Source organism: Nesoenas mayeri (assembly GCF_963082525.1).
Source record: "Nesoenas mayeri genome assembly, chromosome: 3".
NCBI classification, from domain to species: domain Eukaryota; kingdom Metazoa; phylum Chordata; class Aves; order Columbiformes; family Columbidae; genus Nesoenas; species Nesoenas mayeri.
This window is the reverse complement of record NC_137544.1, coordinates 121,395,239-121,421,594: the sequence shown is the minus strand read 5'-3', so window position 1 is coordinate 121,421,594 and position 26,356 is coordinate 121,395,239. Positions and strand designations below refer to the sequence as shown.

Genomic DNA, 26,356 nt, shown 5'->3' with positions numbered 1-26,356 from the left:
TGCAAATCATTGCCCGGTTGCCAAGCAGGGAGATAAAAAATGAAAACAATACAAGCTGAAGCAATATAACAAAAGTAACAGCTATCTGATCAGAAATTCTTATATAATGAAGCTATTAATGCTAAATCGGTTAATGTTAACATTGCTCCAGGTGTCTCTACTTAGACGCAAACAAAAAGGCTAACATTATGTATATAAAAGGCCAAATGTTGCCATGGATTCTGTAACCTGATAGAGAGGACAGCCTTTTCATTTGATTAGGGAATGCAATTTAAATACCAGGGACCCAAGCCAAACAACAGCCATTTCTCTCCGCGAGGCTCTTTCATTCACCCTGGGGTCAGTGGCTGGTGAACAAAAGGTCAGCCACACTTGCCCTGGAAATGTCTGGATTAATTTTATTACATTGTAATGGTTTGTACTTTAAACGCAGGGATAACACTAAATTTCCAGTTAGCTATTATTCTTTCTGCCCGCTGGCTGCTTTTGACTAATATGTGAGATGACATAGCTTTTCTCCATTGGTTCGCACCATTTCCAAGCAGGTTTGTAACGCTAAATCCTGATTTTCCCGCTGGAGCAGTGAATGCTAACGTTTCCAGAGGTGAACTGCAGTGCTCAGAAACCAAGCACGGGGCAAAAACCCTCTACACTTCAATATATAACAAATGTGCAAGTTGGAAACGTCCACTGGCAAACCGCTGGTTGTGAATGGATTAAAGCCCCGTCACTCCCAACTCAAAGCGTTGTCCGCAGCCGGGACATCTGTCCTCTGGCGTGGGCATTTCTGCACTGCCGCTTATTCCCTCGCTTAAGGGAAATGGTGTTTGTCACAATGATCGCTTTCAGGAAGCATATTTCATATGCATTTTTGCATCTATAACGTAACAGACAAGCATTTAAGTAGCTTTCTTTACACGCAGATGTACATGCACACACCCCTGATACTTGGCAAAGGAAAAACAAAATCATTATTTCCAAAATAAGCCTAAAACGTGGTTGCATAACAATGACTCAAACACAAAACTAAGCGTCCAATACTCGGTTTGATGCGAGGACACGCGCTGGCTGCACCATTCCAGAGCCCAGGTCTGACGGTGTCTCAAAAACAGGTGAGGCTCCGCACAGCACCCTACGGACAACACTGACAAAGCCCCGTGGGGTGAATTCATAGCAAATAAGGAACTGAAACCTGTATTATTTTGCTTTTATTGCCTCACGTTGGAAATTCACAATGATTTTAAACACTGTTATTTCTACAATAACTCCTGAGAATTTGGAAATATTTCCTTAAGCACTAAGCATGAATAGAAACTGAAGTAGGAGCCATTTCCATGGCTACCAATAATTCCAGTTTTAAACTACAAGCCCATTGCTCAGCATACCTTTAGACCAACGCACTATACTTCCTATTTTCTGCAACAAAAACCCCAAGGTCCAAACCACCGAGCTCCATGTAAACAACAAAACCTTGGTCACCCACATAACCCGTATGACAGATGCAATAAAGCAGCCAAAACGTACCTCCGGTTTCTTCATTATCTCTATGAAAAACATGTGGTTCTTCATGGGGTAAATAACAATTAGAACGTCTCCAAAATCGGTGGGAATAATGCCTCTGCGGTAGTTCCTGGTGTGCTCAGACCAGACGATGTGAACCTCGTCATTTCCCAAGTGACGGAGCTGCAACAGCAAATTGGCTCTTTATTAATCAGAGTGATAACAACAGTTTATGAGGGGTCACGGCTTACAAATTGAATTACAATGCTCAATAGTAGAAATATTTCATTACGGAAAAAGTTAAAATATTGTTTTTCTCCAGTTGCTCATGAAAAGATCAGCTAAATAATCTGCTGCCTTCAGAACGCATTGTTGCCTGATGGCTTAATTAAGTAATTATCAAACTAGCCATTAGCACGATATGTAAATGTACATTACCTACAATAATTCGAGATGGAAATCTGAATTACTAGAGCAAAACATGAGCCACCAGCACGTCCTATTCCGGCTGAACTAAGGTGGCTGTCCCAGAAACACAAACCGCCTTGACTCAGGACGGCGAGAAACTTGGAATCATGAAGCGCTCTTGCTGAATTTATTACATTACACATCTCTCCTGCTGACTCTGGAGAGGAGTTTTGTTTGAAAACACAAGCAAAATATCTGGGGAGAAGGGGAAATCCTGGGGGAGTTACCTTTGTATTTGGAGCAGAGTTGCACCAAAAAACGGACTAAATTTAAACGCGATGCCTACGAAACGCATCTGAAAGCCCGTGTGTTTGCTTTGTTGCTGCGGGAACGGGAGGTGATCTAACAGATGGCAAAAAGTATTTGGCAATCACGTAAAGCTACGCACAATAGTTTCAACTGTAAGCTTTAAAGTTAAAATTTAATCCACACTCAGAACGCCAGCACGAGGCATAAAGAGAATTTAAGTCCTGCTTAAAGCTTAGAAGCCCACCCCCCCAATTTGGTGCGAGCCCCTGGAACAATGTGCACAGCAGAGCGAACAAAGGAGCCCGAGCGTGGCTCTGCCGCGGCGCCGGCCCTGCGCGGGGAACGAGGGGAAGGCACGCAGCGACTTTCCTTGCTAAATAACGGCTCATCAGCCCGAGGTGCCTCCTGCCAGCCCACAGCGCAGCCCGGGCAGCGCCCCGCAAAGCAGACTCACTCCTCTGTGCCGGGGGAGACAGGATAAAGAGTTGTATTTCATGTACACCTATGAATAAAAGACGTTTTTAGGTCTGTTTGAATACAAACATTGCCTCTTATAAAATCAAGGCAACATTAAAAATACTATTTACTAGAGCTTTGCAAAAATCAGTATAAATCACTGTTCTCATGGCCATCCTGACTCCTGTGCATTCTCTTGTATTTTCTGAATTGTTCAGTAAAAATAAAGCAACACCCAGGAAGATGCTCACATTGATGGTAGCACAGCGCAGCACTAAGCGGGGGTTTGCGTGTGCACCAAACCCTGCTCTCCCTGCCTATGCACAGCTGCAGCGGGGTCACCTCAGAGGCCACGAAAAGTCAGGTCTAAGGTTTAGCCCGCAAACCCCGGCGCTGGGCCGGCTCAAGGCTCCGTGTCCCGCACGCTGCGCCGGGCCGGGAACTGCCGCGACCTGGAGAGCCCGGCAGGGACAGACAGCCAGCGTCCCACACCGGCCCACGGCGGCTTTTGGGGTGATCCACAGCTGGAAAAACACGGACAAAAATACACCCAAATGATGCTTAAGAGACGCCCTTTAAATCACAAGGAACTATTCTGATAATAGTAAAACACTTTCCATGCTGAAGAATCCCAATACGCTTTGTACTTATATCACGCCCAAGAGCACAGAGCTCAGTAAACAGGGCGAAGTGAGACGAACCGAGGCTTGCTGAGCGTGTTTGGGACAGGACGAGACGGCTGCGTGCTCACAGTCCTGCAAACATGGTGTGCTGACAAATTCCCACCGCGGCTACAATGCCACGAACCCACTCTCAACCTTGACCCACTGCCTGGCGTCCTTCTCAAGTCATACACCCGTAACCATGGCATTCATAAGGTAACATGTTACATATATAAAATCGGTATTAATCAAAAGTATTTGTTCTTGAAAGATAATTTCATTGAAAGAAGACATTGTAATAATCTTATCAGTGCCAACAAATCAGCTGCTATTTTCCTGTATCCCTCATCCAAAATCCAAGCTGTGGGGCAGAGCTGCTACCCTGACGGACACAAGGAAGCGTTGCTTACAGGTACAAAGCGAGACAGACGATGTGCTGGGACCTGGTCCCCTACTGCGCCCCCCAGGCAGTACAGGGGTGGGGGGAAAACAAATCCCAAAGCAGCCAGGAAATAAGATCTATATTAAAAAGCAAAACCAAAAACCAGACCAGCTCAACCACGAGCGGTCAGATGTTTATTGCGGACTTGAAGGGTGTCTGTTCGGGGAAGGCAGCTCACAAAACCAGGATGGCTTCTCCTCCCCAGCGCGTGTGTTTGCAGCCTGCACACCACGGAGCAGCCCATTCGGGCCGGCACGCGGGCTCCCCGGGTCGGCACACGGGCTCCCCGGGCCGGCACACAGCTCTGGCGGGCGGGACGTGCTCCGTGTGTCCCAGCCCCGCGCACCCACCGCCCGCCTGACCCCGTCCGTCCGTCCTTCCTCCCCGGCCCTCCCGCTAATTGCGTTAGCGGCCAGCTGGCCCCGGCGCGGTCGTCTGCTTGGCGCAAGAATTCCTGCTCGCGGGGAGCGTGGCGGCTGCTGCTGCGGGAGGAACGGCCGGCCTGACGTCCCCATTGTCTGCCTGACAGCGGACCCATCCGAAAATCTAAGTTTTATTTGTAAATTAAGCAGGAAACTTCCTGCCAGAGCAGCGCTGCCTGGAGACTGATAATGTGCGCCTTTCATTCCCTTTCACTCGTACTGTATCACTGCCAATTTGTTTTTCTGCTGCTCGCCAGCCCTAGGCTATAAAAGCCTTGTAAGACATAAGTGCAATTATAGTCCTGGAGTCAAATGAATTGGACAAATCCAATAGCACAGCTCTGTCCCCACTTTGCGAACCCCTACAGCAGCTAGATTAGCTGCTAAAAATCTAATCTAGCCCCGGCTAACAAATTTCTGCAGCGAAGGAGCAAGAGTTCAGTGTGGGGTTGCAACCACATTTCTGAATTGAAAAAGTTCTGCTATGACAATGCAGGAGATGGAATAAATCACGTAAAAATTCTGCAGCTCATTTTCAAACCGTTAGGTGCAATTTAGGTGGAACAAGACAGAGGAAAGTAGGATGCTGTTACTCCGATCGATTTTCATTCTTGCCACGAGACAGACAAAAATTGAGAACCCACAGTGCTGAACCCCACAGCACCAAAAGCTATCACCTGAATTCTGGCTGTTCTCTAGAAAAGATTCTTCCAGGGCTAAGACTTATTTGGAGGGGGTTTTTATTTCTTTTTTCCCCCGAATGAGCAATATGATATGTCAGCGTATATGTCAAATAAAGGAATACAAACTGCCAATTACCACCGCACTGCACAAAAATAAGGGGCCGAGTTCATCCTCGGTGGACGCACACTTGTCCTTGTGAGTTCATACCAGAAATGAATTTATCCTCTTGTGTTCAGTAAAAATAAAGAACCATAATAACATCTTTAAGTGAAATTACTGCATCTGCTTAATTCCCCAGCCCCAGAATTTACGGCCTGCTGCACCGCGTCCCCGGCCAGCAGGTGGTCAGCCCGTCTGTTCAGCTCGCCGCAAGCCAGGCTCGCCCAGCCGCATTCAATTCTTCCTGCTGGCTGCGGGCAAAACAAGCACCAACTGCAGAAATGACATGCGAGGAGATAAGGGGGACCTCAGATCCCTGATAGTATCCACGCAACCCTATCTGATGGAAGCAGGGGGAAGGCAAGGGAAAAATAGTTGTGGCCCCCGCTGCACCCTGATGGGCAACAGGGAAGATTTTCTCCTGCCAGTAACGCTGTCCTCTCGCAGCACACGGAGCTCTATCACAGCACACGGAGCTCTATCACAGCGCACGGAGCTCTATCACAGCGCACGGAGCTCTATCACAGCGCACGGAGCTCTAGCGCAGCGCACGGAGCTCTAGCGCAGCGCACGGAGCTCTAGCGCAGCGCACGGAGCTCTAGCGCAGCGCACGGAGCTCTAGCGCAGCGCACGGAGCTCTAGCGCAGCACACGGAGCTCTAGCGCAGCACACGGAGCTCTACCGCAGCACACGGAGCTCTAGCGCAGCACACGGAGCTCTAGCGCAGCACACGGAGCTCTAGCGCAGCACACGGAGCTCTAGCGCAGCACACGGAGCTCTAGCGCAGCACACGGAGCTCTACCGCAGCACACGGAGCTCTAGCGCAGCACACGGAGCTCTAGCGCAGCACACGGAGCTCTAGCGCAGCACACGGAGCTCTAGCGCAGCACACGTTAAATGGAGCAGGTACCGAACAGCAACGTGGCACGCTGCCTTCCCCTCACGCGCTGCTGCGCGAAAGCAGCATTGACAGAGCGAAGTAATAAATATAAAATAACTTTTGTGACCTGGACGTACCGCCCCAATAAAGCGAGGTGAGCATTTAAGCCCAGCGTGCACCAGCTATTTGGCGAGCAAGTGGAAGCGTTAAAATACTCGTGAGGATCTTGAGAGCTGCCGCAATCTCAGAAGCAACGTTGCGTTTGATCACAACTCTCGACCAGGTATTGCAGACTTTGCAAGGGCAGCATCGACACGTGGGGGAAATAAACGCATCTTCCTCTTGCTTAAGGGCACGTGTGTATGGTCCAGCACGCGCCAGCTGTGCTCTGCACGTGCGAGGGCTGCGGGCTGCGGGCGGGTGTTGCAGAGTGTCGGTGTCCCTGCCCTCGCGGGTGTCGGTACGGGCCCCCGTGGCCGGGCAGCACGAGAGACGTGGCAAAAACCGACACTGTAAGAGTTCTAGCAGGATGAAATGGAGTGGATACCCACTCCCGCTCAAAACGCCGGTCTGAAGCACAGGCTAGGCCAGCCGGCAGCATTTGCAAAGGATCAGAGACCTACCAGAAACGTGACAGTGCTGCTAAGGACACCTCGCCTCTGCAAGATTTGTCAAGAAGCCTACGCTAACGTGCACAGCAATACAGGCTCGCTCACAGAACCGCTGTGTCGGGAGCCCTGGAAGGCTGCACGTCAAGAGAAGTCACCCAGTGTCCCTGCTCCCCAGCTCCATCGCCTGCCCGGAGCTTTGTTTCCTTCACACAACACACAGTTTGATCCGATCCCTGCGGGGTTCCGCTCCTGTAGCAGATTTAAGGGTGTTTTTTTAAGTCTTAACGCCATTATTTTGTGGTATTTTCTGTGGATAATTTGTACTGAGCTGGCCTTGTTTCCCAGCACTTCAAGACTTGGAGGCTGGTGACTACTAAATGCTTTTGCTTTTCTTTCTCACAAAGAATAAATTCTCTTAAAGCAAACATCGGGAGGACAATTAAATAGAATAACCAGACTCTCTCAATGTCTGCGTTAATCTCTAGCGTGGGTGGGAATTAGGGGAATTAGTAAAGTAGACCGCTGGCAATTAAGCCCCGGTTCCCCCTGCGGCAGCCCCGTCAGCCCGAGCGCTCTGCTCTCCCAGGCCCGTATTACTCAACAGCCAGACGATATTGCGCTGCCTCTGCCATGCCAACGCAACATCCGGAGCCACGGCTCACAACGCACGCTCGGGCTCAACGACCGCAGCTCCTGTACGAAAAATAAACCTGGGAAAGACACGGCAGCAGCTCTCGAACACAAATAAGTCTGCCGCGAAATAACCTGTTCTCCATATCCATGTGGAATAGGGCAAGAATAAATGGGCTTAAATTGAGGCAGAATAGATGCTACAAGAAATTTTCTCATGGTACGAAAAGCGGAGCATAGGAGCAGGTTGCCCTGGGAAACTGTGAAGCACTCACCACTGGAGTTTTTAACTAGCAGCTGGATAAATACTGGCCAGGAACAATAAAAATACAAGTAGTCCTGCCCTGGGGAAGTGATAGAGACTAAACAGCCTCTTAAAACATACCACAGTCCTACTTCTCTACCCTCAAATACTCCGATTGTTTTTTCCATAGCCATGTAAATCCACTAACATGAAGAGAAACATGTAATTTTGTTGGCCTCTTTTTTTTAATGACAGGCATTACAATAAAAAGGAGAAAAGATCCAGCTTTACTATTAAATGCTTGGCAAGTTTTCAGGCCTGGGAATCACAAATGTCACCTTTGCATTCTGAGGAAAAGCACACGTTACCTTGAAACTGGACAACAAACATACTTATAGGTAACTTTCAGAGCACAACAGCCTCACACGGTAGGCTGGGTGGCTGTAGTCACATTGTTAACGCACGTTAACAACCTACGCGGGACAAATTGCCAATCCTAATTAAAAAGGCAAAGATTTGGTAGGCACCTAAAACCTCCTTTGACTGCAAGCAGCAGTTGGCAGGCACCACAACCTCAAATCATTCCCTGTTAGTGAAGACAAACGACTCCGCACAGCTACCAGCACCACTCCGGGCTGCATTCTGCCATCTTTGCAGCCGAGCCCGCTCGCCACAATTGTGAATAAGCAGATAATGGCTTTAAATATCAGCCGGCTGCTCTGGGGACTGTGCTTGTCGCTTCTCTTCCACTTTTCTGTTCCGCGCTGGACAATCCAGCTGTAAGGTTTTATTATGCTGCACTTGGTTGTTTTGTTCCACCAAACGACAAGTTTTGGCAGGCAGACAACACACAAATGAAATTATTGCTAATATTATTACTAATGGTAGTATTCGAGGCTACCATGGAAATGTTAATTATGTTTCAGAATCCAGAATTTAGATGCCATTTAATTCCGATAATCTGGCTGCAGAGCAGCACGTGGCGCAGCGCAGACGGCCAGCTCGGACCCGCGAGCACAGCCTGCTTCCAGCTTAAACTTCAATTTCAGCTCCTCACACTACAGACAGCTGGAGCAAGTGATGTACCTTTTTGGTCAGTGAATCGTCGGAGTCCGATGGCATCCTGGTAGACACGTGAAATATGATTTCCACGGTGGAGGTAGCGTAATAGGGCGCCGTCTGTCCCGTGCTGCCGTTGCGCTGCAGGCCGCCCATGAACCCGCCGTGTGTCGAGAGGTCGACCTGATCGAGTGAAAGTCACCATCAGATCAAATTCAAAAAGCCTGATGAATAATCAGTGTTTATTTCTATACCAAGGCTTGGTGAATTTACCGCTCTAGAATTAAATCCCTAAACACGAAACGCAGCTACTAGACATTTCAAAAAAACATACACGTTCATGTCATTTAGGTTACTGACACACCATTTCAACGATGCAAACTAAAACCAAACGTTTTCATCCTTTGTAGAGCAGTCCTGTGGTTGGGTAAGTGGTCTGACCACAAAACGGGCTAAAAGGAGCTAAAATTAAGGAAAAACGCTGCTACAGCTCTGAAGGATGCAGGTGCAGGAAGCAGCAAGGTCCTGCAGCACGGCCTGTCCCTCGGAAGCAGGCAGGATGTGTCCACCCACAAGTAGCGCGTGCATCGCCACAATTCTGCTAAAAAGGTGATCTAAGTGTTGCTAAGTGTGAGCGTGTATTAAAGTTTACCTTTTATTTCTTTTGAGCATTAAAGAATGTGCCGCCATACAAGCAGTTGGTTTTCCGTTCACCTACGTTCACTGGTTTACACCGACATGCGTGGGTCTCCGGACCCGCATGTCAGCGTGCCTGCATTTCCGACCCTTACCTCCCAGCCCAGCCCAGCCACGAAGTCTTCATAGGCCTGGCTGCCCCTGGCGTTGGAGAGGATGGAGCACTTGTCCTCCTGGCCCTCCGCGATGTAGAACACCGCAATCTTGTGCGTTTCGCGGCTGCAATCACATCGACAATGGAAGCGGAACAAGTGCGAGCTCAACGTTATTTTTTACATCACCTGCACCCAGAAGCTACGAACACAGTGATTTGTGTGACTTGCTACTGATTTTGAGTTCTAGGTGTGCGGTATCAGTGAAAACAGCTGCTCCACCCGGGCTACAGAACCCTCTAGAAACAGACAATCCATTTTTCATACAAACATTTGTATTGCTGGCACATGCAGTCCTAAGGAACTTTTGGGTGTGGTAACACACTTATTCTTTCTTTGGCAACACTAACCTTATCAATGGTATTTTTAGTAAACGTTACCTACCATTGGCGGGAATCCAGATTTTTCAGTTCTCGCAGTAATTTTGCATTTTTCTTAAGAAGATGAAAGCTTTTTCTATAAATATATACAAAAAAAAAAATATTTGAAGGAGAATGCAACAATACAGACACAATATTTTCCTCACTCAAATAGCTAAAAGAAAGGAATCAGATTAACGGGACTCAAATGACTTTTAAAATTATTCTTATAAACAATCTGCAGATGTCTGTTTAAAATAACCCCTGAAGCAGGCGTATGCAGAAGTTGAGCAGCATGCTCTGACCACCACCTAGCTATAGGGCTCTCCCTTTCTTAAGCCTGTACCTGTGTACAAGTGAGGAGAGCGGGAGTCCTGCAGACACACTGTGGAGCGCCCTGCCTACCTTCTGTCCCAGGAGTTCATCCCCAAGTCGTTCAGCAGGAGGCGGCAGAAATAGAAGGACGCCTGGGGCTCGGCAGGACGCGGCGGCTCTTGCCGGGCCACTTTCATGCTGAGGTTCGAGCTGCGTTTCAACATATACTCTGTTTCCTGGGCGCTCTGCCTCATCAGCGCCTCGGTGATGGCGTTCTCCTGGTCGCGGCTCATGCCGAAGGGCGGTGGCGACGGCTCGTTCAGCTTGCGCTGGGGATGCAGGAGGCACTCCGGGCTGCTGCTCCCAATCTGCTCCAGCAGCCGGTCCAGAGCATCTTCTCCTTCTTCCGCCTGAGAAACGTCTTTCTGGGAAAGGAAGCGGCACTCGGGCCGTGCCGAGATGGCGAAGGCGCTGGGCGCGCGGCGCGGCGGCAGGCAGCCCTCCAGCGGGCCGTACAGCACCCTGCCGTCCCACGAGTACTTCCCCGAGATGTCCCGCACGATCACCCGCACGTCCGAGGGCGCCGCGGCTGGCTCGGCGCCCGGCTGCTTCTCGGCGGGGATCTGGAGGTAGGAGATGAGCGTGCTGTCGTTGAAGACGAAGAGCTGCAGGTTGGGGCTGCGGAAGACGTCCGAGGACAGCTCGGAGGAGTCCACGAAGGAGTTGTCGTGGTTCTCGCTCAGCAGGCTGTGCAGCACGGCCGGGCCCCCGCTCAGCGGGTAGTGGCTCAGGTGGTTCACCAGGTGCGTCATCACCATCCGCGCCGTCAGCGGGATCAGCTCCAAGTTCCTCCTCCTCTTCTCTAAAACCATCGAGGAAAAGATACTAGTTCAGTAAGAGCAGCAAGAGGTAATTAAAAAGAGCGCCTGCAAACTCCTGTCGCGTTTCAGAAGCTTGCCCTTCAGCCTTTTGCGAGCCCCTAAAAGCCAAAATTCTTCAGCCTTCTCTCATAAAAAGGTTCTTTATTCTATTATTGAATCCCCCAGTAGCAAATCTCTGAATTAACCTGCTTCAAAAACAACCAAACCAAAGAACTTGTAGGGCATTAACGTACTCAAGACGAAAGAAACATCTCATTGTACCTAAACCACCACATGCACCTGACAGGTAGCTTGATCTTTCTGCTACTAACACACTTTACTCAGCAGGAAATCCGTGCAGAAAAGTTTTAACCTTTCGTTAAAACTAAAAGTACATACACAGAATCAAAGAAAATAAGTGGTAGGATTGAAAACCGGTACAGTATCAAAACCAGAAAATACTATTTCAAAGCATGGCTGCCAATCCAAAATTATCTTGCACAACTTCGTATTTTACCATATTGTACTTTTGATTCTTCTGCAGAAACACGTTAAAGTGTATCAATATATGAAATTACTTAACATGGACCTAATCGACAGTTGACCAGCCATTGTTTCTAAGGCTATTTTTAACAAGTGTTTGAAATAAAGATGATCTCCATGATAAATCAGGTGGAGATACATTATTCCGTAAGTTTCAATGCACACTTTTAAGCTGACTTTAAGTAAAGTTAGTGACATAACATTCCAAGGTACCAACAACCCCTTTCCGCTTTAGGCACAGGGAGATTGCCAGTCGGCAGGAATGGCACATTTCTGCAGCTGCAGAATTTGCTCCAAATCATCCATGTTCCTCTCACATCACTCCAAACAGGCAAATCAGCTATGACAGTGGAGTCTTTTCTACTGAAAACACCCAAGGGCAGCTGCACGCTTCTGAAAGAAGTTTGATTTGTTGAACTTAATTCTCTATACTAAATTATAAATAGCACCAAAGGCCAAACCAGCCTCTTGGTCTATCCTCTGGGCAGGTTTCTTGCCGTACAGCAGTGCAGCGTCACTTTCCTCCTGTGATCCTCCCCATGCGCCTTGTCAGCAGCAAACTCAAACATCCTACACCAGAGGCAACTGAAAGGCGCTGAAATGGGGCGCTGCCCCGTTTTGCAGGCACAGCTTGCACACAGAGCCACGAGAAGCAGGTTCTGGAGGCAGAGACGGGACCCGGGAAGCTGTGGGCGCCGCGCTCGGCCAGCTCTTACCCTCGGCGACGGTGAGCAGGTTGCCCAGGTCCGTGGCGCAGGGGCTGTGGGCCGGCTCCGAGCTGCGGACGTTGCCCAGCGGCAGGAAGGGGTCGTAGTCGCTGCAGGAGAGGTCCGCCAGGCTCAGCACGTAGTGGCTCTGCTGCGTGTGGGTGCTGGAGCCGTTCACGCAGCAGTGCAGCACCTGAGGGACAGCGCGACGCTCACAAGGGGCCTCGTATGCCACAGGCAGCAATAAACGCGCCCAGTGAGCGACCCACCGCCGTTTCCACATCGTGAAAGCCAGGACGTGCTACAAAAACCATCCACGTCTACATACAGCAGTTTAAAATAACACACTTCCTCAGCACGTATTTTGTACTTTAACAGCTCACTTCAGGACTCCAGCCCATTGCACATAGGTCTAATATTTCTCTAAGGATTATTTTCACTGGCTCACATTTTACCTTTCTTTCTTCAGCTTCCTGTCTGTTCTACATCTCTGATCTTCTCACCATTTTACTTTGTTAACTTCTCACCTGTCTGAGTTCTGCCCCCGCTGCGAGAACTGATGATTTTCCACAGTGTGCTAAAAACGCTCCTGTGCCCAATGGGTCTGTGAAAGGCACCTCGAACACCTGGACACAACGAACCCCGTCCGCTCCTCGTACTCACTCTGTAAATGTAGCCCAGCAACGGCGCTTTGGCCACGTGCTGATCCTCCAGAGCACCCGCAGACACAGGCTCCAGCAGCACCTTCATGGGTAACGCCATGCACCAATCCAGCAAGCAAAGCAGCAGCGAAACTATAAACTAAACACAAACATGTGACGCGGTTTTTAGGTGTATTCTATTAAATTCCTACTTAAAGGTAGGAGTTTGAAAGTTAAACACACAAGTCTGGTTCAAAGGGAATTCATTCAATCCCGAAGAGCGCAAAGGAGGAGCGCAGACTGCTCCGGGCACCGACGCACCTTTTTATCTGCTTCCACCGAGGAGTATTCAGCGCTCGGCAAAAGAAACGCGATAGTGGCCACCAGGATCTGCATTGGAAGAGAAGAAATCCCAGAAAGACATGTAGCTTGTCTCCCCATAACAGCAGAGCACAAGCTTCATTTGGAAAGGGTGTGACAAAGGGTGAATTGTCCTGGCAGCATCTAACCGCCCCTGGAAAACACGCCCAAGAGAAAGCACGTTTTACTGAGGATTTTGGAAATCAAGCACTACCAGCGAGAGAAGGACACCAGCCCGAGGGCTCCAGCAAGTACATCACCTATCTAGAGCCGCACAGGAAAGAAAAGTTAAAGCAGTTGCAGTTAAGGTGGCTCAAGTAAGGAATTAAGAAAACTATTTTGCGTACAATTTCCATACAAATATTTTAAAGAAACTGACGTACTTCAGTGATTTTCCTGGACAGGGAGGATTCGTACTTCTGAAGCTTTTGCCAATAAGAAACCAGCAGCTGAAGAACATCACAGGCTACCTGAGCTACCAGTTTATTAGAGAACTGGAAGACAAGAGATGATAATTAAAAGCCAAATAAAATATCCAGACAACCCTCAGCCTGTGGTCCATATAACCAGCGACTACTTGAAAACAATGAAAATGCCTTTTTTACACAATGTTTGTTGATTAGAGACTGTCAGAGCAATACCTTCAGTGTCACGCCTATGACATTGATCGCCTCCTTCACCTGGGGGTGGTTTGTGCCCTGCGCCAGCTCCTCACAGATCCAGACGCCCAGGCCACAGATGGCGACGCATCTGCGCAAAGAGAAAAGCTGCTTTGGCCACAACCCTCAGAAGCATATTGAGGGAAAAAAGAAGGAAGCGATGCCCCAAGATGCCATCTCTCTTTGCCCTCTCCCAGGTCGCAGCACAGGTCAACGCCTGCAGGTACACAGTGACCCCACTCCACGGGCCTCAAGGGAAAGCTCGGCCAAACAGCACCGAACCGCGAGGCAGCAGCAACAACCAGCTGTGCAAGCACACGCACAAACACCGTCCCGTTTTCTCTCTTACTCACTATTTTACCTTGCAGCTTCACTTGGCTCCTCTGTAGCATTCTTCAATAAAATATTTATGAGGTAGCACTAGAATAATAAGATAAATCAGAATAAGTGACTTTTTCATACATCTGCTTTATTTAAAGTTGTTTTGTGTCTCGGTGTGTTCCACTGAAACTAATTCTCAGCAAAAAAACTATTCACCTAAGTTGATGGCTCTGTCTAATAGCGGAATTTTCTTCACATTTCACTATCATACCAATAAGGCAAAAACGTCTCCCGTTGTGCACACCCCACATCTCTGACAGGACAAGCTGACGTACACAGATATAACGAGCGGACACTTGAAATAACACCGCCACCACCACTTAATGAATTGACCTGACAGGCATCTGGCTGGAAAACATCACATTTGATCCCAGCCAGTTCACTCTCCTTGAAAGTAAAATGTAATTTGCAGTATCTAAGCTTTGTTAATTTTATGGTGCACGTTAAGCAAAGCAATGCTTATCAAATAAGTACATGTAATGTGTGCAGCTGGGGGGTCTGAGGAGAAGGAGGGGTTTATATTTTAAACTAAAAGGGGACGGTAAAAATGAAGTGACTGTATACCAAAAATACGTTAGGATTTACTAATACAACGTGACTTTACCTTCACATCTGCAGTTCCTGCGATGATATCACCGGATTCCGAAACGGGCCGCAAGAGCGGGATTTCTTGGTAGATGTTTGGAAAGCAAACGAGAGAACCGAGGATGGTGTGAGCTTCTGAGCGGGGAGCCTGGCGAGGAGAGGCACACAAGAGCATTCGGAACAACGAAATCTTCATCGAGTCACGGGAATGACCCGAGTCTGAGGCTGCTGTCCGTCACCACCAACACCAGCGCGCTGTTCTCACAGGGGCCCGAGGAACACGTCCCGGTGCCTCTTCCTTCCCAACTCAGCAGCAGCGGCACAAAGCTGCGCCTAACCAAGCCCAACCTGCCCACTCCTCCAGCAGGGCCTGGCCCTGCTCCTACAAGCATTCCGCAGTTTGAACACCTCCTCTGCCACTACACAATCCAACCATCAGCGATTCCGTGTCAACACAAAGCACAGGACAACCTGAAGAAAAGCGGAGAGAGAGTTTGAAGCACTAACTCAGCACCACTATTAGCTGGTTGTGGGACACAAGGGGCAGCACAACGCACTCCAACTGACTGTACACACGAGAAAAGTGTGTAGAGAGATTCCCACTTCAATAAAACCATCAAAAGCAACAAGACACGAGCTATAAATGCACTAAGTACTGCTACACAACCTTGCGTAACGTTGAAAATGCAACGCACGCTACGTTTTATGCTTGCAGGAGAAATGGAAGGCGGTGTTGTGCTGGTTTTCGGTTGGGTTTTGGGGGTTTTTTGTTTGGTTGGGTTGCTTTGTTAGTTTCTTTTCCCATGGAAAGCGAAGTTTTCATTGCTCATTAGCACTTTAAGCCCTGGATCGATGAGCAGGCTGATGGGTTTTTGCAGAGATGCCAGAAGGGCTGTAAAGGCTGCGAGGACGCTGGCCCTGCACAAACACGGGAGCCCTGTCCCCGCACAGATGGCAGGAGCAGCTCTCGGCCAAAGTGCACAGGAAGGGCTCCCCGAGCCAGCGGCTCGTGCACGACAAACCCTTCCCGCCTTGCCCAGGACAGCCAGCCCTTTACCCTTATTTTGGCACTGCGACACTGAGTCGCTGTTTTACTTGTCCATCACCAATCTAATCAATTAGAATAACATTTCTATTAGTGTTGATATCCAGCAAGAAATTCCGCACTGCCAAAAGGGCTCCCCGTTCTCAACCCCGGCTCACTGCAAAAAGCCGATGAGAGTCTGAAAGGCAAGCGGAGCTCTGAGCGCGCGGGCGCTGCGCCCTTAGCGAGGGTCCGGCGTCCCGCGCCTCGGCCTCTTGATGCAACACCTCTGCAACACCACCGAGTCAGCTCGCCGCGCCGCGGCTGCCATGGCGCCCGCCCCAGGAGCCTCGTTTGGCGCCGCGCTAACGAGCCGACACCTGTCGCAGTGCAGACGTCCCGAGCTCGCCGGCGCGCTCACCTCGGGCGCGTCGCTGCTCAGCACCCTGGCTGCCGCCGTGATGAAGTCTCCGATCAGCAGCGTGAAGCCGGGCAAGCCCAGGAAGAAAAACCACGGTGGGCAGTGCTTTATGACGGTGTTCAAGATATCCTGGAAGAGAAGGGACCTGTTTGAGAACAGAAACAAACAACAACAAAAACCACAGCAAAAGCAAAGCCTGCAACCAGGAGGGAGCGTTTGAGAAGCCTGAACTCTGCAATTCAGCAGTTCCACCCTAATCAAGGTGATAATTCACAGAGCCACAGGGTTCGACGTATAACTGATCATCACGGAACAACTGCTGCTTTCCGCTGCAGATGCATTTGGTAGAAAAAGGGCACTTTGTATTTTGGTAGTGTTCATAATCCAGTTCTTGTTAAAAACAAACAAAAGCCACTCGTGTCTCTTTGTATCAAGCATAACAGATCGGTTCTCCTGTTAGACCAGACTTGGGATTCAAAACATTTAAACCCTACTCAATTTCAGGTGACGCATTACACTACTCCCAATGAGGTATTTGCTCAAATCCCACCACTCCCAGCTCCGCAGCCACAGGAGCCTGAGCAGACAGACTGCCGGGCGGACAGACCGAGGAGCAGACAGACAGACCGACGGGCGCGGGCAGGGACCGACAGCCGGGCCGTCCGCCCTCGGGCTCCAGCACAGATGGCATTTGTCAGCTGCTCTGGACGAGCTGAGAAACGGAGCCATGTCAAACACAACAAGTGACCACACAGCACAGGAGCACAGACAAACCTGCACTAACTACATTATTCCAAGTTGGAAAACAATAAAGCAAGCTTTTGCTGGGCTGCTGAAGGCGCAGGGGGCTCAGTTTCTACATCAAAAACTCAAGAAGCCCAAGTCATTTTTCTCTACACCAAGACAGATTTGAACACCCCCAGTATTTCCTCACAGCACCGCTAAACACCTGCCCAGAACCTATGCAGCGTTCCGCTAAGTGTTTGGGGCACTAAGATCCTATGAAATAACCGTGTTGTACATTTCAAATAAATAATATCAGTTTTTAACGTGGTGCTGGATAATGCTTTCACTTTCCTGAATAAACTAAAATGCCACTCGAGTTAATGTTTAAACTAGTTTTAATCACTTCCTTTGATACATTCTAAAGTCAATATCAGTCAATGCAAACATTCGGAAAGAGAGCAGATGGATGCGGCAGCTCATAAAGCCGGCGGCAAACTCGCGTTCCGAGTGGAACAAAAGACCCACCTTTTTGTAATTAAGGGTCTGATTAAGGCAGCGGGCTCCTCGCAGCACCGCGCACCTGTAATTGCCTCCAGAGGCAGGTATCGCGGCGCACGCGGGCTGCGCGTGACGGGGCAGGGACGGCAGATGGAGCGCACGCTGCTGTCACCGCGCTGACCCGCGCGGAAGTGACGGCGTGGGCAGCACAGACCGGCCAAAACCAGCCCACTGACCCACTGCTGAGCCCCCGGACCACCGTCGGGGCAGCAGAGCCGCTGCACGGTAACATACCCGCACCTGCGCACAGCGCGACCGATACCCCCGCAGCACGTGCCGCGACAGCAGTGAGAACCTGGTTGCACAGGTCTACTCGCTGGTTATGAGACATACCACTACTAAAAAAATAAGTTTGTTTTCATAGCGAGAAACCTCTGAAAAACTTATTTTGCAAAGCTAAGAGACAATCCTCAATTTCTCTTTTTCATTGTATAGCTTCAAACTGCTGAATTCACGGTGCAGATCGTACACTGCAGTGATAAAACATACTCACGACTCTTACGCGTTCGTGCTGCACAAGTGCAAAAGAACCCCCAAAACCCCCGTGTTCAACTCAGCTTCCCATGAGCTGCCACTGCCCTTTTCCATCTCAGTCGCAATAGTTTGAGCGACTCCATTTAAATTAACGAGGCAGAACCCGCCCTGCCCATAGCGCTGTTGTTGTGCTGGAGGTTCTGCAGCCGCGCGGGCCAGGAGGAGCCTGTTCTCCCCATTGCCCCAGCACACCCGCGGGCTGGTACACCTGCGGGCTGGTACACCCGTGGGCTGGTACACCCCCCCAGGCTGGTACACCCCCCCGGGCTGGTACACCCCCCCGGGCTGGTACACCCCCCCAGGCTGGTACACCCCCCCGGGCTGGTACACCCCCCCAGGCTGGTACACCCCCCCAGGCTGGTACACCCCCCCGGGCTGGCGCAGCCTCATCTCAGCGGTAATTCAGTAGCAGCGCGAGCTTATCGGGAGAGTCAGGCTTATGAGAAAGAGACCAAGTGAGAACATATGTCCTATCAGCGATACTGCAAAAATCAGGTAATTCAAACAGAGGCGAGTTGTTTCCTTCTCCCAAAGCGCCATTCTCCAAACGCAAACTCCGCTCTGCAGCTTCCAGCCTAGTAAATGAATCACTTTAATTGAATGCTATGTACACAGTAACTGGAAAACACAAGCAATAAGAAAAACATATGGTGATGGCAATAGAAATTGGTTTACTCATTCTGTACAGTGTTGTTTCTTTACTTCTTTCATAATTGACCTTTAGAACGATAAATGTGTAAAATAATTTTGGCTTATTATGGCTCCAAACCTTTCGGCAATTACACAAAATGAGAATTCAAAAGGAAGTATTCGTTCTGGAAGCATTTCCATTGTTTACATAATTGCACAGCTATAATTTAGTGTTCATGTTGTTAAAGAAAAGTGAAAAAAAGGACCATTATGGACTATTTTGATTCAAAATGATGCTCTGTAGTGTTAAAAATGGGGAGGAGGGGAGAGAAGGGGCAATCACACGAATGTCCTTCTCAAATGCATTAACCCTATAAGCGGCACAGTATTTCAGCACAGGGCAATCCAGTAATCCCAATAACAAGGTCATAAACACCCATTGAGTAAGTGAAAAAAAATTACGCAAGTTCACTGGAAGGTCAACCGCAAAAATATTCTTCACCTAATTTTGCCGGAGCTTTTGCAGATTACAGGTGTAACCAAATAGCCGGCCAGCTGCCTCCCGCACGGTTCCAATCGGCCTCCGCGGAACAGCATGGATTTTTCACTTAAAGTTCACTCTGTTCTTCACAGACAGAAACCTCATTAGGGGCTGAAATTTACAGCCCAGGAAACATTATTAATTCACACAGGACTTAACCGGTAAATCCTTCACGTTTTATTTTAAAGGAACAAACGCTTCCATTCGCTTTTCCGAGTTCTCCTCACTATCACTACGTTCCAGGTACGAGTTCACATATGCCCTGAGCTCACTGGCCTTCGGGCACCGTTGTCTTTTCCTTCCACATTTAAAGTTTGTTCTGCCCTCAGCATCCCTGAGCTAAAGAAAAGTCTCCTTCCTTGTCTATTAGGTGTCCTTTCCACAGGGAATTTCTGAAGTCTACACGATTTATTATGTCCCTTTGTACATTTTGATCTCTAAAAGCATGCTATTCCGGAGACAGCCTGGCAAGCCAGTGGGACTGTCCATTCACACCAGGACGCTCCCGTCAGCCGTCGGCTCAGGAAAGCCCTGTCCCCGGGCAGCAGCGGGGGGGTGGCTGTTGCCAACAGGTGACACCACGCGCGGTGACAGATCCCAGAGCCCTGGTGGCAGGGGGAGACCTGCTGGAAAGTGACACCAACAGCCTGCGGTCTGAAACGCGGACAAGACTGGAAACCTGCCTCTTGTACAGCTTTCCTCCTTCTCTTCTCAAACCAAGAGTGCAAATTGAGATGGAAATAAGACAGCGTCATGAAAGTGCACAGAAGGTTTAGGAGAAAAACACCAGTAATCCAGAAAGATTATTTAAGTACCAAAAGTGCCAGAATGGAGGAGTCAGAATGATCTCAATGGTTGTTTTCCTGAGAAGGGGCTGAACTGTGTGTTGGTGCTTTTGCTCTTCAGCAAAAGGGAGCTGCGAAGCAAGGGGATATTTATGGGCTTTCTCAAGCTCACAAAGCAAAAAACCAAAGTCTAATACCATAATGCACAAATTTTACAAATACCTGAACTGGGAAACTTTATTATTGCTACTGGTTAGTTTCTAAAGCTATATTTATTGTCTGAATGTATAGTTGCAATGGGTGGAACGGGGCAGCTCTGCCCGCCCCCAGTGCAACAGGCGCGTCCCAAGCCCACGCCACGGGCACTCCACGCGTGTCCATGGGGCAGGCGAGGAGCTGGCGCAGCCGCGGGCGAAGCACGTCCCCTGCCCCGCCACGCGGGGATGCAGCTGATGCAATCCTGCCGCAGGATTGTCCGCTCCGCACAGAGACATTTGTCGTCAGACGCTTCCACACGGTAAATTAGCCGCAGCTCATTACCTTCCTCAGCTGCTGAGCTAATTGCTGCATCTTGAACTCGGAGTGCCACGGGAGCTTGCTATAAAATACACCCTTACGCTGCTCTTTTCTGTACCCCAGAGACCAGCCTGCAAAGTCAGCCTGCGCTTGCTGGGAGGGGTGCCGGATTACCTTATACCATATACCTGTGTTCAAAAGTGCATGCTTCTGGTTTGCTGTCATCACCAGAACCTGCACAATACAGCAGCAATTTTGCACACTCGTATCCTCAAGGGAGGAGGGGGAAGAGAAATATTTCAAAAATAAACATTTCTGACGCTAACTAAAATATTGGTAATCACGGTCAGGTCAAAGAGGCTTTGGACTGTCATTTTTAAAACTACGTAGCCACCTAAAGAGCTCTTCTACAGCAGCCACTGCAATTTCCTGATTACCTTTCTGTTGCCTTCCCCCATCAACGGTAAAAGTTGCACTAGCAGTACACACAGAAGGAAAACTCCCTGAGAACACCCCGCTGCTTTCTCCTCATGTTCCTCAACAGTGAGAGATTGACGCTTGTGCTGCGCAAACAAAACCCATCTGTGCTACCAAAATCCGCCAGGTTGAGCTCGGTAGGCAGCCCCTTCAGTCCTAGAACCCGGAGCCGGGTCCAGCCGTCCCGGCGCCCCAGGGCATCACACCCGCTCTTGTCAGGTGTTCACCAGGTAACAGCATCTCCCCAAAGCCCTGGGAGTACCAAAGCCCCAGCTCGGCACTGCAAGGACGGCCACACCAGAGAGAACTCGTGGGCAACGGTGCCACCAAGAGGCAAACAAGGCGCAGAGCGAGGCAGAACAAAAGCGCAGGACGGGAGTGCGGAGCGGCTGCGAAAGGACGTGCCCCGTTAACACCAAAACGCAATAACCGGGTGAAAACCAGCTCAGCCACAACAAACGCCACAGTTTCAAAATCTCCTGGTTTCTAGGCAGGAATTGGTTCTCCAGGAAGAGGCCAGATTGCAGGAAATAAAGCACCCCTTGGCACAGCCAAAATGAACTGCCGACAGCTGGACGCCCACGCAAACCTGCCCGTTTCATGGAAACTTGCAGATGAAAACAACTTACATCTTGAAATTACTGATATTTTGCACCCCTGTGGCCCTGCCATATCAATGTAAAGGTCTTTGTTTTTTCAAACGTAAGTGATTATTATTTTTTCAGATCTGGTCTATCTGCATCAGGCTTTGAAGCTTCCTGAGTTGTGTGTTCCACATGAGAAGATTTCGTGCTGTGTGTGTTTTTAAATTGAGGGGGTCTGATCACAGCCAATAGCTCACACGGTCTGTTTGCAGGGGAATGAAGCTCCTCTGCACATCAAGCAGCGCTGAACTGAGTCTGAATGGCATTAGCGAAATGGAGGAGTAACGAGCTCTTCGTTATTCTCAGGCAACACACTGAGATTGGCAAAAAGCGGAGTTTCCACTACGCTTTTATTTTCCCCATTTGTGCTTTGTAAACGGCAGACGCTTCTGCTTTTTCCTGAGTTCCAGCAGCAGCCAGAGCTCTTGGGCTGCTCCAGAAGAAACCTCTTTCCTTTCTGTGCTTTCTCTCCCCTCAGCTGTTTCCAAGGGAGGTTTTCCAGAGCTCCGGCCGTTCACGAGGAGCTGCACCCCAGCCCTGGGCTGTGACAGCGGGGCTGTGTGCCCTCTGCCGGCACCAGGGCTTCCCGCACACCGCTGCTGCTGCTGCTGCTGCTGCTGCAGCTACAAAAGCATGGACGTGGCCATACACGTCCCCTGTGTTGGCTGAAGAGCACCTCTGAGCTGCTCCGGGAGGATTTAGCTGCTCCTGTGGCCCAGCGATCTCCTTACTTCTCAACAGATTAAGTCTTTTCCTCATCTCCCACCAAATATTTATTAATTAGGCCAAGCCAGGACACAGGGTCTAGAAAGAACACTGATCCATAGAAATGGAACGTTCTGGCAGCACCTCTTGCTTACAGTGATAAGACAATCTGTCTCAGCCCTCTTTGCACCCGTTAAAAGAGCTGCTATGACAGTTCTAAACATGGAGGACAATCTCAAAGGGGAAAGTCTGGAGAAGACACCATTCATTCTCATTTTTGCAGATGCCCTCGCAAGCGATGGCGCAGGGCAGCTGTGACAATAAGGGACAAGTGAGTAGCTGCTGTTTAAAAAACTTATCCCTGGGAGAGCACTGAGAAGGTTGGGACTATGTAGTCTAAACGCAGACACAGACCAGGCTACAAGGGACGATTGTTGCAAAGAATTGCTTCCTTTCTGCTTCGGATCTTCAAACATGAAAATACTGACACTCCCAACAGCACACAGTAACCGTGTTCTTTTAAATCAAATAAAGCTTGTACCTGGTCTTCACTTGTTAAGCCAAGGTGCATCACAAAGTAGAAATGAACCAGGAAATCGGAATTTGGCAGAACGTCCTGGCGCCTGGTCATCATAGCGCAGATCAGCCTGTAGGCCTGAAGTTTGCCCTCCTTGTACTCCTTCGGCAGGGTGGCTGCCTGAAAAGAGCAAAAAGCCTGTCTTATTCATTTTTGCCTAGTAGCCAGCTAACACAAAACTGTGTCTTCAGCACATTTCCCATACAGCAAATCTGCTCCGTTTATTTCCTAAAAGAGATTCAAGTCCAAAGAGCCTTTGGAGGGTATTTGTCTTCTTAGCTGGCAGCAACTCTAAAAACTGAAAGTAACACAGCACATAGGAATTGGTCACTGGGGAATTGCTAATGTGTGAAACATTCAGAAATAACTCACCTTGAACAACCAGGATGCAAATATTCTGAGAGGGGGAATTAAGGCCGGAGGAGAGGGAGTAGACTGGTTGTCCACACTGATAGCAAGGTTGTCCCGTATCTAATGTTTTTAAGAGAAGAGAGGTTATAAAAGCAGTAGCATACTTCATTAATGCTCCATTTCATATTATTACTTGTTCATTTTATTTGATTTACTTTAAATGCACTTCACCCTGGGCTATACTTCAACAAAACGTCAGGAAAGCTTGTTCTATAGCGCTCCCCCACAGCCTAAGCAAATATTTCCATTTACCTATTTCCATTTTAGATCATACCACGGGCTTTCACATACCAACGTTTGCAGTATTCTACTCTATACTTCTATTTTCTTTGTGAGTTTCCTCACCCCATTTAAATTCACTAATCCAAGCTGTCTAGTCATTGAACAGAACATTCTCTACTGAGGATACCCACAAACAAGAATGTCTTTAGGACAGAATCCTCCAGATCTCCCCCTCATGTTCTAGATGCTAATACTAAATTGAATTTAATCGTGTTTTTCACAATGAAAAAAAAAATCAGATGTAAGCATTGTTGACAGTACCTTTGCAAGTTTATACCACAGGTCATAAAGATAGCCAAAAACCTTGGCGTGGATTTTAGGCGACGCTATGTTGTTGACGTCCCCGAGGATTCCCAGGACCCTCCTCCAGAGCACGGCGGCGGAATCGGGGTGCCAGCCCACCAGGCTCCCGCCCGCAATGATGCTGCAGTCGTCAGCCAGGAACTCGCTGCTGTCTGCAGGGACACGAGGGCCAGCGCCGCGGGTTACAGACGCAGCGCACAGCGCCGCTGGGGCAACAACACCGCTCCTGCCCGCCCGCCCGCTCCAAAGCGTCCCTCCCACCAAACCAGCTCTTTGCCGCTGCTGAAGCTGGCACAGGATTCCATTTGTGTCAATGGCAGAAGTGGGCAAAGGGGCCTTCCATACAGAGACCCCACAGCTCCAGGTATGTATCAGACTGCCCCTGCGCAAGGGCTGGGGCTTTCAGCACAGTTGAATAGAACATTCGTGTATCCTGAGAGATTTAGTCAATCAATAACTGGCTTTTCCTTTCTTTTTTAAGATCACACAGTGTAAAATGACCTGGAAATGGGACTGAACGAAGGCACCAAGAAGAGTGCGCTGCTGGTGCTGACCAACACGCTCAGGAGTCACCGTGTGGCACAGAAGCAGCTCCTGAGACAGCAGGGGCAAGCCCAGGGGGAAAGGAAAGCAGTGGTTGGAACGCTGTCAGGATCACGGAAAATGACAGATTCCATACCAAAGGGCAAATCTGAATGACAATTAACCATTTATTCACTACCAGTCAAAATATATAGTAAGGTATTTCTTTAGACCGTTCTACTATGTAATAAAACCTATTACCTTAAAATACAAATTAATAGGCTACGAGTGACCAGCTGTCACTCTCAGCTGGTTAGCAGTGATCTGACACAGTAAGCAAGCCAGTTATTTTCAACTGCATGATCATTTTCTGCATCACAATTTCTCAGCGCCTATGTCACCTTCAATCTGACTACCCAAATGCCTTAAACTCTGGGCATTCAAAAGTCATTTTTGAATTACTATTATGAACTAAATGTGGTGCTTTATGTCAAACGAAATGCACTTTGTATAAGCAAATTGAACCGTGTAAACCCTTATTTTGAGACACAGCTGTAAAGCGGTGTCTCCGGGATGCGGGCGGCAGCACCTGTGAGGTTGGCGGTGTCGGAGGGGCTGAGCTGCAGCCAGCGCGGCGTGTCGGGATCCGCACACGCTGCCGTGCGCCCGTCCTGCTCGTCCTGCGCAGCCGGCCAGGGCAGCAGCGCCATCTCCACCTCGGCGCCGTCCCCGATGGACGTGTCGCTGCTCACGCTCGCGCCTGCGGCAACAACGATTCACGCAAACTATGAGAAAAGCGCCTAATATGTCTGTAACAAGACAAAATTATGACGCTTACTTCAATTGCGACACTTCAGGAAAAGAGTGTATTTCTCGGAACTCACTTTTTTCTCTCTCTCTGTAATCGCCGTGTGATTGCTGTAAGGCTGCTTTCAAATCCAGGTCAGCTGTGCTGCTGCTTCTGCGCACTGGCACCTTCAGAGAAAAACAATAACTCAGCTTATTACAGTTCTGAGGTCATATTTGAGCAAGTTTGAGACATACACAGATAACAGAAATTAATGACAACTCAGCCCAGATATTTTCATGAACATTTAGACAACCCAAATATCTTTAAATGTCTTAAGGAAAGCATCATGCTTTCAATTTCAGCCTTTATCCTCCCCTTCTTAAACTCCCTTTTCATATCGACAAGCAGGACTTTCCACTTAGGTTTTTCTACAAATCTGAAATCACTCAACAGTTTAAAGGATCAGAAACCTCTGAGGAGGAGTTAATCTTCATCCCTGAGGCTGCAGAACAGCCCCTGCAGAGTCCTGCTCTTGGTTTACCACCTTCTCACCAAACGGATTTACAGCCTATTGGCCGGAAAGCCCCTCAGACGATGTTCTGCTCCTCGCCAGCACCGCTCTGACCCTGAGTGTGACTGTTCTGCTTTGTAGCTGCCAGAGCGCCTTCAAATTCACATTTCTTGCAGCTCTGTGTCATCTATAACAGCAAACCTTAATTTTTGCCAGAAAAATAGAGTGTGATGCTTTCCACTGCAAATATACAACAAAAAGCCTTACCCCAGATCTAGCTGCCGAGGGAATCTTTGCGCTAAAATTCCTCAACCCAGTTAACATTTCCAATTTGTTAACAAAATTCCACTTTGATATTTGCAACTGTTGCTATGACTATTTTAAAATCAATTTCTTGAACCAATTTCTGATCCAGTGGGCAGACGTTCACCTGTTTGTTCTTTCTGCACATATCTGAGAAAGCAAATAATTGCCAGAGGGGCAATTGGCTTATAGGAATTATATTATTTAACATTGTAGCACCTTTTTTTTAAATTTAACTGGAGAAAATTAACACGCATTCCCAAGAAACAGGCGTTTGCCTGCGCTGGCTGATGGAGCGCGCAGAGGTGGCTCTTCCCTGGCAAACCTGGCTCTAGCAATGACAATGCTCCCGCGGGCTGCGGCACGGCGCCA

At 48.9% G+C, this 26,356-nt stretch overlaps 1 protein-coding gene across 1 annotated transcript in view; it reads right to left on the bottom strand.

The window, feature by feature from the left end:
- RALGAPA2 (Ral GTPase activating protein catalytic subunit alpha 2) overlaps nt 1–26,356 on the bottom strand; it is a gene marked incomplete at both ends in the record, with an annotated part of 88,244 nt that overhangs the window by 33,812 nt on the left and 28,076 nt on the right. Inside the window, 18 exons of the mRNA XM_080341520.1 lie at nt 1,525–1,683; nt 8,494–8,649; nt 9,258–9,381; nt 9,699–9,770; nt 10,079–10,850; nt 12,108–12,291; nt 12,762–12,899; nt 13,061–13,129; nt 13,483–13,593; nt 13,741–13,849; nt 14,120–14,178; nt 14,744–14,872; nt 16,170–16,298; nt 22,827–22,982; nt 23,235–23,333; nt 23,817–24,010; nt 24,970–25,140; nt 25,265–25,355. Of these exons, the coding sequence (XP_080197646.1) occupies nt 1,525–1,683; nt 8,494–8,649; nt 9,258–9,381; nt 9,699–9,770; nt 10,079–10,850; nt 12,108–12,291; nt 12,762–12,899; nt 13,061–13,129; nt 13,483–13,593; nt 13,741–13,849; nt 14,120–14,178; nt 14,744–14,872; nt 16,170–16,298; nt 22,827–22,982; nt 23,235–23,333; nt 23,817–24,010; nt 24,970–25,140; nt 25,265–25,355 (2,922 nt within the window). The remainder of the gene's footprint in view (nt 1–1,524; nt 1,684–8,493; nt 8,650–9,257; nt 9,382–9,698; nt 9,771–10,078; nt 10,851–12,107; nt 12,292–12,761; nt 12,900–13,060; nt 13,130–13,482; nt 13,594–13,740; nt 13,850–14,119; nt 14,179–14,743; nt 14,873–16,169; nt 16,299–22,826; nt 22,983–23,234; nt 23,334–23,816; nt 24,011–24,969; nt 25,141–25,264; nt 25,356–26,356) is intronic.